This window comes from Poecile atricapillus, chromosome W, assembly GCF_030490865.1.
Source record: "Poecile atricapillus isolate bPoeAtr1 chromosome W, bPoeAtr1.hap1, whole genome shotgun sequence".
NCBI classification, from domain to species: Eukaryota; Metazoa; Chordata; class Aves; order Passeriformes; family Paridae; genus Poecile; species Poecile atricapillus.
Window position 1 is genome coordinate 37,976,712 of NC_081288.1, and position 15,142 is coordinate 37,991,853.

Sequence of the window (15,142 nt, forward strand, 5' to 3'; positions counted from 1 at the left end):
GTGTGCCCATCTCACTTCAGGCAGAGCTACTAATGTGTGCTGTTAGCCCATTACAATGGGAAATAAGGGGGTTGTTTCAAACGGTAGGTTTGGATACTTTAAATGAATGTTTTCTGTTACAAGGTCTGGTAGCATGGGCATGGCCAAGTGTTATGTTTCATTTGTAGGAGCCATCTGACTTAAAAGTGCAATTCTTGTCTTCAAACAATTATTCAGTCATAATGTAAGTCATGTTGTTGTCTTTCTGGTTAGATTTGGATTACTATGCTACATTGATGAGCACTTGCCATTAGGAGTACGTGTTGAAGAAATATTTCTGTTTTCTGTCCAGTGGAAACAAGTGTAAGTATTCACATTAAAAAGGTTTTTCTAGGGAGCTGGTTCATCTCCAGTAGGGATAAACATTTGAAAATGATCATGTCCAGATAACTTGCTCTCAATGCAAGTGTCCAGCAGTACCAGTGGTAGTCTCTGGTCTATATACTGAAATACTTAGAATATACTTAGAAATACTGATTTCTAAGAAACCTTGGAATACTGGAGAAGTTTTCAGAGAATTTGAATATAAAATTATGATTATAATTACAAAAGCAATTCTAGGTTCATAAATCTAGATCAGCAGATGTTATCTAGACAGGAGTCAGTTGCAAGTAAATTAGTGGGAGATGTATTTTACATAATTTTCTTGACTAATGAACAGGCAGTGTAATTTAGCTGATCTTTTTTTCATAGTATTTTAACTGAGACCATCACAGAAGTCAATTGTAATTATCTTGTAAATACCTTGTGTTAGCAGGAAGGCAGAGGTTGTAAGAAAGGTAGTAATTTTGATTAAGCTAACAGGGAAAGTAGGTGTGAACTAGTTTCTTCAGTAGGTGTGATAGACTAATAGTAGTTGAAGTTAATACACTGGTGCAGTCAGTTGGATAAGGTCAAGAAGGGAAGAATATAATTTAGGAACTGATACTCTGTGCTTGAAAACACTCCAGAAACAAGCCAACATCCTTCCTTGGCAGGGATGAGTGGGAATGTATTTGAAAGCAAAGCAGGTGTGGAACAACTTTTTTTATTTCCCCCCCCCTTTTTTTTTTTTGACTGTTACCTTCTCAGATTTGAACTATATTCAGCTTAGAGGAATTCTTGTTCTGTACCTATGTCTTCTGATGAAGAGCCAGCATTGATTGAGCCAGCCCCATCGTATATGTGTGAGAGCAAAATTGCCCTGCTGCTCACGCTTGTTCCTCCTAGTTTACTGTCCAGCTGCAGGTGGTTTCTGTGGGATAGATGCATGAAGGTTGGTGAGGATAAATGTGTTCTTGGTGCAGTTTGTTATTCTTATTTGTTGTTTCTGTTGCCATCACAACTCTTCCTGCAAAGAGTGTACTGTTAAAAACTCCTAGAAAATAAGGCTGTAGGGAGTCTTGAAGAACTGTCTGGTTTGTCATCTTGTCCCAACAGCATTCTTACACCTGTGTTATTCCTGATATTTATCTTCCGTTGATGTGGACTTTAAAATTTCCAGTGATGAAGATTGCTTTTCTAGGCAAACTGCTCTATGCCCCTTTTTTGGATGTGGCTTTTTGTATGTTGTTGGGTTTTTTTCTGTAATCTATTCTTGTTCTTGCAACAAAATCTTATTAGGTTGAGTGAAATGCATAAGTGAATCAGTCTGCATCCTATTTGCAAGGTATGTTTTTGTTTTCAACAACCCAGTTGGTTGTTTACAATGTGAGCTGAGATTTTGGGAGAAAACCTTTCTTACAGCATTTTGTGTCAGTAGTGAATGACTGTGAAAGCCTTTGTGGGTGCTTGGTATGAGAATGCATAGATGTACCTGTGTCTTGCTTCCCTCTCCACAGTTCAGAAACAGTCTTCAAACACAAACCATAAATAGAAAAGGAGCAACAGAAGAAAGTCAGAGCCTTTCATTATCCTAACTCCATTTAATAAGATAGCCAGAAAAATCCTAGGCCCCACTTATATTCCAGGTATAAACTACTGCAGCGAAATTATCAATACCTTCTTTATATCTTTACAATTGTTGTCATAAGTACAGTTAAAAAAAAAGGCATAGAAGTGTGTATGTGTACAAAGCTCTACTTATAAAAAGGGGTTCCCTGTTAAAAGATGTGGAAAATTTTTCTTAAAGCAGAAATAGGAGAATACTAAAATCCTAGCAGCATAGGGCATAGTGCAGTGCCTGTGTTATGATCCTTTGTGGTCATGTTTTTAATGGATATTTTTTCCTAAAATGATTTGCATATGTTAGCAGGAGAGGTCACGAACGTGAGGTATGCTATGTACACAAGGTATACATATTTGAATGTGTTTTTGTATATTGTGCCAAGAGAGGGGGTAATTCATTACAAATTTCACATGGAGTTTGGCCAGGTCCTTGTCTCTCAGCTGTGTTTGTGCACCTGTTTTAATAATAGGGCAAGTGGCAGGTCTGAAAATTAACATTTTTGGGATTAATTGAATTAATTTTTTGGTGCTATCAGTTCCTGTACAGGTAAATGTGCCAAGACAGAAGGATGGGCAGTGCAGGTGTCAGGATGAACAGGAGGTGAGGCTGGGCTGTTTGACCAGACTATAGGCATTTCTGACTTCATGCTGTTTATGTTGGACAAGGCAGGTTAAACTCAGCTTGTTCCTGTCTCTCTATTCTGCTCATTTATATTTGTGTTGCAGTTTTCTTTCAGTTGCAATGGCCCTGCTGCATATGGAGCCAAGAAGAACATGTGGGAAGAAGCGTGTTAATCCAGTCTTTGACTCTTGATGGGCTTTTTACCTAAGGAATGTTAACACAGGGCTATACTGTGATGTGGAATGGTGGTGAAACTTCCAGTGGTTGGATGGATGAGCTCTGCAGCCCTGTAGTAGTCCTCTTTTCTCAACTTAGAGTAATAGCAGCTGTGCAGGTTACAAGGGGGAAAGTGCTCTGTAGCACAAACAGCCTGCAGGTTCAAGAAGTCACCTGGGCCTTGTGTTGGAGCTCTGAAGTCTGAATGAGTAGTTTTTCCCTCTAAAAACAGTGTTTATTAGTGTTATCAGGCATACTATTTATATCCCAAAATAGTTAGTAATGTTAAATGTTAGTACGTGCTTTTAGATGAATTTCTGTTGAACCCCTGTTTCTCTGGTTTGAATTGCTGAGGTTTTAATTTTGTGAGATTTTATCCTTTTCTGTGTCCAGACAGTTTTAGATCCTTGCTTTTACCTGGCTTGCTTGTGCTGGTCCTGGCACCCATTTGATCCTGTAGTTAGCTAGACCAAGGTGTACAAAATATTGTTCAATTTTCATAGAGGTACCTTTTTGCTAGGAAATTCCCTTTCATGATTTGCCAGTGTCAGTGGAGGGGTGTGGAGGACTGGTAGATGCCCTTGTGCCAGAGCAGGAAAGAGGAAGAGTTGGAGTATAGCTAAATGGACACTTGCTGATTCTAGCTGTTGTGGAACCTCAGCCCTTGTCCATTACATTGTTAAATTTCTTAGGAATCTTGGGGGAGGGAGAAGTCTTGTTTTCTTGGCTGGAAAAAGCAGTTGCAGGGGGACATGAAAATAAAAAATAGGAAGTAGAAATAAAATCAAAGCAATGCAGAGTTATTTTAGTGTTGAAATAAAGTTTGGCTCAACTTTAGGGTGACGGTTCAGTTCTGATTGTATCTAGAGTAGTTTCCTTTCTTTAAATTGTCTAGTGCCCTCTCACAATTAGTCATAGATATGCAAAAAACTTTGTGTTTCCACATTATTTTAATATAGTTTGTGAGACTTTAGGATTCCTTGCTCTTCCAGATCCACAGCCAAGAATCATGTGGCAGGGAAGGGAAAGAGTTTTAAATATTTACTGAACAGAAAGCTGTATATATAAAGCTTTCTGCTAATTTTTATTTCATTCAGTGCAGGTGCTGAAAGGTTAATAGCTACCCTATCACATCTATTGTATCAAGACATTCTTTTCTAACCTAATGCAATGTTAATTTCCATTTAAGGAAGAATGTCTGCAGGAGCCAGTGGTATTTACTAACTGCGCCTGTAAAAACATTCCTTTTCACCCTCAGATGCTCACTCAGCCTTCTGTTTTCCAACGACGTTATTACAGGCTTTAGCTTGTAGTCTGAGAAATTAAAAGCATGTTTTAATAACGTGAACATCAGAATCCTCATTCCTGACTCCTCCTCTGATACTTCTTTGCTTGCTTTCCTCTGGTTTGGACTATAAGTGTAGCAGTGGCTGAGGGGGGGATTTATTTTGTTGTTTTTGCATGTGTGTGTCTTCCCATTAACAACATGAAGATCCCTACTGGAGCATCAATTTATATTTGAAAGGGGTTTTTTTTTTTTGGTCATTAAGATTCTTTAAATCAAGGGAAAAAAGTCTGGTATTAACTATTATTTGGCTTTGATAGGTAATTATACAAGACAAATTGAATGGAATCCCATTTCCAGTGTTGCTAACTCATGTGAATTCCTCTCCTTGTCTTCTGGTCAGAGTGACAGGCTGTTGGGCTGGACACAGCAATGGCTCAGGGCTGCTCCATGGTAACAGAGTGAATGCTGTGGTACCTACAGGATGCATGTAGTTGTTTACCTTTCTTTCACTGAGGAATGGTAAAGCTTGAATTACCTTATGTTTACCACAGTTTGGTCTACAGAAAACAACGCATGTGAACAGTTACCATGGCGAACGTGATGCATGTTAATTTTGCATCAGTCTTAACCTTAACCTCATGCTTTCATTACACTCAGGAGGAGGGGGGAAGGGGTGTAGCCCTTCTATTCTGTGCCTCAGCAAGGGAGACCCTTGCCAGTGCCTTGGGTCTGGAGCACAGAGCAAATCCATGTCACCTTGTAGCAAAGTTTTCCAGTCACCAGTAATGGGCAGATTTGTGAGTATTTCAGAAGAGAGGACTTTACCCAGTATTCCTATTTTGAAGCTGAGAAATGCATGTTACAGTTGATGTTACAAATCAAGATAATAAATGCTTTATAAGCTGAAATCTTAGTGATTTGCTTGAGCTGTCTGGTCTCAGGCTCTTTGCTTGAGCTGCCATTTATGTCTAGATGGGGTGACGTACAAGTAATTGATTGCTGAATACCTGGCCAAGGCTTATGCTATATTGTATGCAAGTAACTCTAGCTGAAAAAACCCCAAAACTTTTTCAGTCACTCAACAGTTAAAATAACAGTAATGGAAAATTGTCTTTTTTTATAAATTCTGCAATTGTGAATATAAACTTTTATTTATTCAGCATTTTCCATGTTTTATTTATTCATGTTTTCTTCTGGTTTGCTTTCTTGTAGAAATAGCATTGCTGTCTTATGGAATGAGTTACAGTAGTGTAAGGTTCCAGTGAGTGAAGTTGTTTTGAACCAACTGTGTGACGTGACTCATTCCTCCCATTATGATCCTATACTGGGATTTCCTCACACCTGGATGGATTTGGTTTTGTGTCTATGCATGTTGTTCTCTGTTCTGAGGTCGTCATATTCAAATGCTACTTTTGTACTAAGGTACTTGAACTTGCTGGTACTGTTTAGTGTGCACATGAAATACTCTTCAGTGGCAAAGTCTTGTCTATTTGCATGTTCTCTCCCTGAAGTCATAGTTTTTCTTACCTGCTGGAAGTGGAGTGTGCCCAGCTCTGTCTTAGACCTGGTAATGAAAATATGAAAATTTTTGGATGCATGTTGCAGGGAAAATTAGGCAGCCACTCTGACAGTGACATAAAGATGATAAAAAGTAAGTACCTTGTGTAGTTTTTCTTCTCAGACCATTGAAACAGATGTATCCTTTGCTTGCTTGCTTATTTTTGCTGCTGTAATATCTGTTTACTTGAGTAGCTGCCTCTCACCAGGCATCAGCTACATGTTCTTTCTGTGAGCCTTTCCCACAGCTCTTTCTGTCTCCCACGCTTTCTCCTCCTCACTCCCAAGTCAATACCGTAGTTCCCTTAGTTCCTCACAGAGCTTTTGAATGGGAAGAGTCAAACACCTGCTGAGCTGGCTCAGGGCTGTATACAGTGCTGACTGCTTAGGTGGAAGGGGAGCTGCCTGTTTTGTCTAGTCCTTGAATTACTGTGGCAACTAATCTGCATATTTCACTTGTAACCAACTGGAGTTAACCCCCTCACACTTCTTGTGCAACTTTCATGTCTTAAAGAATCTATTGCTAAGTATTAATTACAGTCTGGAACACCACACACACACACACCTGCCAGCACTAGTGACTTCAAAAAGATCCAGGTACACAAGAGGTGTGGTTTCTGATCGCAGTTTCCATAAGAAGCAAGGATACAAGTGGAGGTAACAGAAGGCTCTTAGGCTGTTAGCATGTGAGATTGCACAATGAGAACCTGGACTGGATTTACATCAAGATCCTTGGACATTGATATAATCATTTAAAAAGTACTGGCAATGCTCCCAAGGAAAAGGACGTCCCTCCAAATACAGAACTAAAGAGTGATTTTGGAACTCTAGGTTGGGAAACAACTTCATAGAATCAGGAGGATTAATTAGTAGGATTAATTTGTAGGTGTAAGGTGTTCTCCCAAGAGATAGTTGATGTTGACTTCAACAACTTTAAATTTTTTTGATCTTTTCTGGTTATATCTGTCCTAGGGAGGCTTCAGTACCACAGATATGCTTTTTCTGCCTACACAGTTTTGGTCAGTGCTGTCTATTCCTGACAACAGTGCTGAGTCCATCAAAAGTGCTTATTTATTGCCTTGGAAATCAAATTCAAACTTTTTTTTTTTCATCCAGGTAAGTGCCCATCCTATTTGAAGTGCTTATTCAGTACTACTTTTCCCTTTCCTGTCCCACAGCTGAATGTAGAGTCCATCTCTGTCTGGTTAGTACATTTGTATTAAGACTCAAAAGAAACATCTGGGAGTGCAGAAAATCTGATTAATATTTTTATCAGTTTTTGTAGATTGAGAAGATCTCACTCCTAAATGAGAAGTGTAGTACAACTCTCAAAATTAAGTATAGTGCCAAAGTTTTCTTTATCCCTTTGGGATTGGTTCTGAGTCTGTTGTCCTGGCTTGCCTGTGCTCAGTTGGTTTTCATCAGCCTTTTTGCCTGTTTGGTTTGACTAATCCCACACCCACTGTATGTAAACATTGAATGAGATTCAGTGAGTAGAATAAGAAAAATGACAACTAGCCCATTAGGCAAGAGAGCAGAATTCTATGAAGGCACTGCATTAAAAAAAAAAAAAAGAATTAAATGCAACTTGAAATTCAGACATTATAAATGGCTACAAACTGCATGCTTCAGGGGACAGGACAGTTAGAAATACAGTTCCACTGATTAACCTGTTTGGTCTCCTTTTAGAACATTCTTCAAGTACTGATCTCATCTTTATTTCTCTTCAGAAGCACCATAGATGTACTGGGGGAGAGAACATTCTGTGTTATATGGTCATATTAAAAGGAATAATTCTGTTTTGAAATTAGCATGCTAATCTTCTCCAAGATGTTTTTCTCTCCCTGTTTCTGTGGCTTTAAAGAGAAGGGTGCTCAAGACCATATGATTTTTTGCTGCATGACAATATATAATTCTCTCATTTGGAGCATTGTTTCTGTTTGCTAAGTTTTGTCAGAAATACGTGGCAGTGAAAGTCAAAGTGATGGTGATTTTTTACCATTTTTACTCCATTAGCTGTTGTTTAAGTGGCTTTTGTTCAGCCATTAAGTGCCCTCTAATACCAACATCTAAAATCTTACCTAATACAGGAGCAAGTTTAACAGAAAAAATAGCACAGGTGGGCATCAGGTGTGTAAATGATCACTTGTTTTCTATACATCCCGGAAGAATTCTCATTTCTGCTCATGCAGTCTGTGATTGTTGTTTCCTAACATCTGTGGCATGATGCAAACTGATAAATATTTCTTCTGTGAACAGTGGAAATATTTTTAACAGATCTCTCTTTTTTCCCCTGGTTGAACCAGGCAAACTTGGTTCTACCATATTTCTTCTGCTCAACCACTGGTTTGCTATCCTTGTTTCAGATAGGATGCATCATTTTGGAATGTTAATTAGGAGGTTAATGAGACTAGTTTGGTGACTGACTCCACTTCTCAAGTGTGTGTGATTTTTGGGACCATTGCTGTAACTTCTAGATTTGTATGTTCAACACTATTAGTGATTTCTGTGTAGAGATGTCCACCATCAGCAGAGGAGGGAAAAGACATGTTACTATCAAAATAGAAGTAAGGAGCAGTGTGCAAAATTTGAATTAGGAGCAGGATGTTTATTTTCACTCTTAGCACACAGAGATGTGCTATATAAGGACCCTATAACTCTGAAAGTAAGATCATACCAACAGCATTAGGAGGATTTGGCTGCTTTTTTCTTAGACCCTTTATTTGATGTTGATTTACATTTTCTTTTTAAGAGCATGGATTGGGATTTCTTCTGGATGAGTCATAATTCTATTCATATAATAATTTCTCCATGGAACAGGTGTAAGCAGTTGGATGTCATTGCACAAGGATCCTCAGTCATTGTTGCTGCTTGATACTTTTGTTCTTAGGTGTTGATCAGTCAGAAGGGCTCTAAAATGTTAACTGTGAGTTCAGCATTAAATAGTTCGGTGCTTAATTCTGATAGTTTGCTAATCCATAGTTTTTATGATGTCTCTCTTTTCTAGAAAGATTTTGGTGGTACTAGATAGCTTGTCTTCTGCAAGACAAGTTTTGTTGTATCCCTGGAATTTTACTCTGTGACTTTTAATATCATGTACTAAGTAGTTAAATTAAGCATATCCACCAATCATTCTTGACAAGATTTGTGATAAAGGATTTTTTGGCAATTAGTTTAAGTTAAACATTTGACTTTTGAACTCATTCTTGTGGTATGTTTGAAAACACTGGTGACCAAACAGTGTATTTTGATGAATAACAAACTGCAAACATTGCTGCTTTTTGTTATTATAATGAGGGATAATTGACATTCTAATGTTGATGCAGTTGATGTTTTACATAAAGCTTTAAAAGAATTCAAAATACTTTGTTATTTTGCTCTTAATACAGACAAATATGCTGGTTTGTTGTTTTTTGTTTTTTTTTTTTTCCAGAAACATTTCTAAGAGGATTTTGAGACTTTAAATTGTATTTGCTGTGGAATATAATTGAATGTACAAAGTAGGTACTTATAAATTCTTACTATGGGTGAGAAAAGGATAGAGTTAAAAAAAATGTAAACGTGACTTATAATCAGGAATGCTGTGAATTTTGTAGAGCAAGATGTGCATTTCACTGATCTCTATGTGATGCTCGTCTTTTAGGGTTGCTTTGTTGGCAGCATGGTCAAGGATGAGTGAATCCTATGGCTGCGGTCAGCTGTGCTCTGGCCCACCTGCTGGGCACTGACCCATTGTTGTGCAGGGTCTCTTTTGATCTCAGATACCAAAGATTCCTGCTTTTACTCTTCTTCTACATTAAAAATCCATGTTTGTGATTATACTAATGATTGATACTGGACTGCTCTGGTTAGAGATGCAGAGTATTAAAAGTGCACAAAAATCATGCAGATTAAGGTGTTGGAGTTCAGTATCCTTTTCTGGACTCTCTTAATGTGAGAATTGAAGTCTTAAAAAAATAAATCTTTAGCTGGGTAATTGATAAAACTGTTTGTAGGTTTTAGTTCCTAGGAATAACATTATCTCTTTTCACCTCTGTAAGAACAGAGGTGAACATTTTCAACTTGTAAAGAAAAGAACTTCAGCAAGTGAATTGTGATGAAAGGCTTGTAGAGTGAAAAAGATGCAATTTTTCCAATTATACTGTCATTCCAATAAAAACATTTTATTACTCTAAACCTGTTTTACTGAAATATTTTGGGTGCTGTCTAGACAGTGTAATAAAAGTGTGTTACAAACATGATTAAAATTAGTGTTTCAGAGGGGAAAAGTTCTTTAATCTTAAATTGTAGAGGTTTGGGATTTTTGCTTGCTTTTGATGGGAGGCACTGACAGAAGGATTTGATACTCTGCAAAGAGGTAGGAAGATGGTACTTAGCTGATATCAAAGTTGTGAAGGGTAAAGCAAGGAAGCGTCTGGTACTCAGTGTTGCAGTAAGAAGAGTGATCATATAGAATCATGTGTAGAATAGGTATCTTTTATTTGCAGTTAATTTTCCAGGTTTTTCTGAATGGTCAACCAAGGGAAAGATAATGTTGAATCCTAAATTGTATGTTGCAGTAGTTAATTACCTGAATAAGTTTTTTTTTTCAGAGTAAAAAGCAATTCTTATATCTTGTCTTGTATTTCTACTGTGGAAGCTTTTAGAAAATATTTACATTTAATAAAAACCTTAGCAATTTTACAGTGTCTTGAGATGAAGTTTTGATAGTGCTCTTCGAACTTTTTCTCAGCATGGGAAATACCCTTGTGGTAAAATTGGTTTTTTAAAATTTTAAATTAAATTAAAAATTTTTAAAAGTGCCATTTTTAATTGTTCCTAGTTATTTCAGGAAATTGGAAGATGCCTAGATTTGTTTCCTGTCCTACATGGTTAAGCCAAGAAAGCCCACTGAGATAACCAATGGTGCTTGTGATGTAGAGCTTCTATTTATTGCCCAATATGGAACTGAACACAGGGTTTTACTGAGAGTACAGTATCTGCTTGCACATCTTGCTGTACTGGTTCAATATGGTATTATCTCAAGTGCTCATCATTTTCAAAAAGCTGATGTAGCACTTCCATTCCTGGAGTTCTGCGAAATAAATAGTTTGAATGGGCTTGTATCTGGTCCAGGCAAAATCAATTGAGCTAATTAAAACTGCTGAAACTAACCTGACTGACCTTTCATGAAATGAACTGGAAAGCCCTCAGTTATGTGCTTGGTCAGCAGAACTCCAAGGCAGAAGCAGGTTGGTGCAGGAAGGGGGGTGGGAATGGGGACGTTTTGACTCGGCATGGTTTCTTGTGGTGAGAGCAGCTTGTGAGTGCTCATAAACTGATCTGCACAGGATAGGAATATTGCTTCTTTCCTGGGAAGAGACAGGCCCTTCCCCAGCTCTTGCTTATTCTTAGCAATGCACAAATATTTATAGGAAGCAAACCAGTGAATCATTAGAAATGTTCTTTGTACAATGTCTCCTTACTGGAGGGATGGTGTGCTGGAATGTGGGGATATCTTTGTGGAAGTTTCTTTCCTCAGTCTGAGTCTTTTGAAAGCATCTTATTCTGCTTGTATTTTCCATACTAGAGGTTTACAGAAAAATGTTTATACTACAGCTTCAAACATTTACTGAAATCCTAGAAAACCTAAAGAATTTCTGTGGATTCCTTATATTAAGATCAGATGTGGGAATGTCACATTGAATATCTGCTACACAAAACTCGGATGACTTTAATGGAAAATAAGAATCTGAAATGGTATGTGCCTGGTGGCAAAATAAAAAAGCAGAGGAAAGGGAATGGATGGAGAGAATTATATAATGGGTCAGAATTACACCTCGGTGGTTACAAGTCCATTTCTCTGCTGTGCTGACAGAGAAAGTAATTGCTGTACTTAATGTCTTTTTCAATGATATGAAACTAGTTTTTACCTCAAAGTGCAGTGTTTGAGAGAGCCTGCAATGTGAGCAACACAGTAATCCAGCTGATTGAAATATCTTGTGGGCTGAGGCAGTTTCAGCTGCAGGGCAGTTTGAAAAAACACAGTTTTTGAAGTGTCTAACAACACTTTTAAATATTTTTAATTTTTTCAATAATAATGTATCAACCCTCACTCACAAACCAAAATGTGGTTTTATTGATTTTTATTACTCTAAAAGTTAGCTAAGAACATAATGCTAACAATGAATAACTGAAGATGAGTGCATAGGCAGGATATTTTCAATAGAGAGGCTTATTTTGTCATGAGTCAAAACAAGTGGATTTCCTTTTTAAGGCTAATGGTTATCAAAGCAAAACTTAATAACTTGCTAAAAGGCAGTAAAAGGTTTAAATTATGTAGTTGTTACCCTGTTGGTTTTTGCTCAGCCTACATTTTGTACACATTGTGTAAATTTGTGTGTCTGCATGTTTGGAAGGGGAACGTATACTTCGTGTTTGGGAAACCACAGCCTCTGACAGTGACTAGGAAACTGCTTTAGGGCAGGAGGGCATTGGGAGCCCTGGCCAGATGTGCCGTGTCAGCTGTGGATGGTGACTGTCGACCTGTGCTTGTGACTCTGCCTCCTCATCTCTTACAAGTAATAAAAACCTGGTGCTGCTGTGGTTCTAACCACTCAAACTTGTGCTGTGACACCTGCTGCAATGAGCTGGAGTGGGGAGCAAGCCCCCAGAGCCTTTACAACAGAGCCTGTGCACTCTGAATTAGATTTACATGAACTGTTCAACCAGCTGTCCTATGCTTGGGAAGAAGGCCTTTAGCCTGGGGGAAGTATGGATTATTTGGGGTGGTTTTGATGGTACTGATTTGCAGACTTTGGTGATCTTGGACCTTCCTGAGAAGAAAGGAAAGTGTAGGAATGGACATTACAGGCAAATCCTAACTGAAAATATCTAAAGTTATGTGGCTAGAACTTTCATACCAGATTTTGTTCCTGTTCAAAATTGCTAAAAGAATAGTTAGTAGCAGGTGGTTTTCTATTAAAAGAGAGAACATTCTTCATTACAGATGTAATTGTATTCAGAGAAAAATATTTCTATGGAACTCTCGTTGTCTTTGGAAAGCTTACGAGAAGCATGTATCAGAAGGAGAGAATTTGTGGAGAAGGGTACACTTATCTACTTAGTCACTACTAAGACTTTTTTTCCTACAATATTTATATTTGAGTTTCATTTTTCTCCTTAAAGAAGGTTTTTCCTTTGAAATGCAAAGTTGTTTCCATTCTCTGTTGTGATAGCTCAGAGACCGGAATACCAATCTGAAAATGTTTCTGTTTTTCTAACACAGTATCATTCTTCATCTGCATGACACTAGTTAAAATTTACATTATATCTTCTGTGTGGCTTCTAGTTCTTTCTGAACAAGGCTGGCTTTGTAAAGAGGCAAAGATCACTCCATTTCTTGTTGCAGTAGGGACTTAATATTTCTTATTGTGTCACTTCATAATGGATTAATATGATAATGGGATAAATTAGGACCTAAGTTTATGTTATCAAAATTTTTAAGCTTTACAGTTTATAAAAGGTAGAGGATGTTGATTTAAAGAACATTTCCTAGAATGTGCCATTACAGTGTTTTTTAAATGTTTTTTTTATAAATGGGCCCAAAAGAATTACATTAAATATTTGTAATTATTTTTTTTTACAGAAGAATCAATGGAAGTGTTTTTGAATGTGTAATGATTTAGCCATAGTAACCTTCTTTAGTGATAGGAGTAGGTCTGCATCAGTTGCATTGAAAGGTTGGTTAGAAGTAGACTGGTAAAATTGCATTAGTGTTGCTGTAATGAGGCCTGCTGTGGAGAGTTTAAATGGCTTTTATTCAGGTTCACTTGTGGAAAAATATCCCTTTCTGGTTTGCCAGTTTTCTAGCACTTGTATCACCATAGTGTTTGCTTTGGAGGAGCTGGAGTTAGTTTTTGATATACTAGTGCTATTTTCAGCTAGCAAATAACACTGGTTTTGTTTTTAAAGATACTGTATTTTCCAGCATTCTCATGATATCCTTTTGACTAGTTTTGTGTCCTCTGTGTAAGATGGTGAGAGATTGTCAGTATCTCAGCCTCAGAATATTGACTTTGTTTTATCTGCATTAGAAATTTCAACTGAAATAATTTGACATTCATCTTTGTTCTCTGCTAGTCCTGTTCTATGTTTCTCAAGGTACTGGACATTCAGCTAGAAGCTTTTCCTGATGTCTTAAACTGATTATTTCCCTGTGTTTCGGTAACAAGGTTTCATGCATCTCTTGTTCTAATGTGGAATGCTGGCAAACAGCTTGTGATGTCATCATCAGATTTTTTTTTTTAATTTTTTTTGTTTGTTTGTTGTTTTTTTTTTTTAGTTTTGTCTACTTTAAGTTGGTCTTCTAACCATAAGATTGTGGGGTTTTCTTTCCCTCTGTTCAATGTCTACATTGAATTAATAGACTGACCTAGACACAGTTGACTCAGCTGAAAGCTGGTTTACTGCTCACATTTCTACCCTGGCCTTAACGTGGCTTTGAGCTAGAACAGAGGCAGTAAAACGAATTATTTATTTTTTTATTTACTTGCCTACTTTTCCTGTCTCTGGCCTGACAGCAGTCAGTGCTTTAGAAGCTTAATCCTCCTAAAGCAAATATTTCAGCAAATCTAGTATGAAACATTTGTGTTGAAGAGTCAAAATGTTTCATATAAGTGTAAACTGTAATTAATGACTGTCCATATAATTGAAAAAATACTGATTTTCAATGGTAAATTTTCAAAGAAAAAATGAAAACCAAGGGAGCCAAAATTAAAATGAGTAACTGAGACTGGGACTTCAACATCAGCAGGTGCCACTATGTCAAAAAAGATCAGCTATTGAGTGAAGAGTACAATTAACTTATTTTTCTTTTCTGGATTTCCTGAAGATCTCTTATCTGTAAAGGTAATACAATTGCATATGGCAAACAGGTTTGTAGAATCATTCCAAAGGAAGGAACTTCAGGTATAGTCCAAGCTCCTGCTCACAGCAGGATTAGCACTGAACTCGCACAGCATTGCCTAAAGCTTTATCAAATTGGATTTTAATTTGATTATTTCTTACTTTTGTGATGAAGAAAAAGCTGTTAGGTGGAAAGAAAAGCATTTAAACATTAATTAAACTTCCTGAAATATGAAATTAATATTTCACCAGTGCCTGAATTTTGTGAAATATGGGAAGTATGTAAAGCAACATACAAAGACTGTAACTGATAACTAAATATTTTCCATTTTAGAGCCTTGATGAGTATGAAGATGATGAAGCAGGGCAGAAGGAACGGAAGAAAGAGGATGCTATTACTCAACAGAATACGATACAAAATGAGAGTTCCAGTGCAGATACCTCTTGCTCATACTTACTCCAGGTGAGATCTTAACATTGTTCCTTTTTGGTATTTTACTCAGATTAAAACTTGTGCTACTTTCTTCTTTGTATTTAATAGTAGATTATACCCTATGTGAAGAAAAAGTTCAGGAGTTGACACATTACTGAAAACAGAGTATGAAAAC

The 15,142-nt window shown here is 37.2% G+C and overlaps 1 protein-coding gene across 3 annotated transcripts in view; it reads left to right on the forward strand.

Annotated features, from left to right (window-relative positions):
* Positions 1-15,142, forward strand: part of LOC131592410 (PRKC apoptosis WT1 regulator protein-like) — a 68,600-nt gene that overhangs the window by 20,440 nt on the left and 33,018 nt on the right. For all 3 annotated transcript variants that reach the window (XM_058863902.1, XM_058863903.1, XM_058863901.1), the window contains exon 3: positions 14,869-14,997. In XM_058863902.1, coding sequence (XP_058719885.1) covers positions 14,869-14,997 — 129 coding nt within the window. The remainder of the gene's footprint in view (positions 1-14,868; positions 14,998-15,142) is intronic.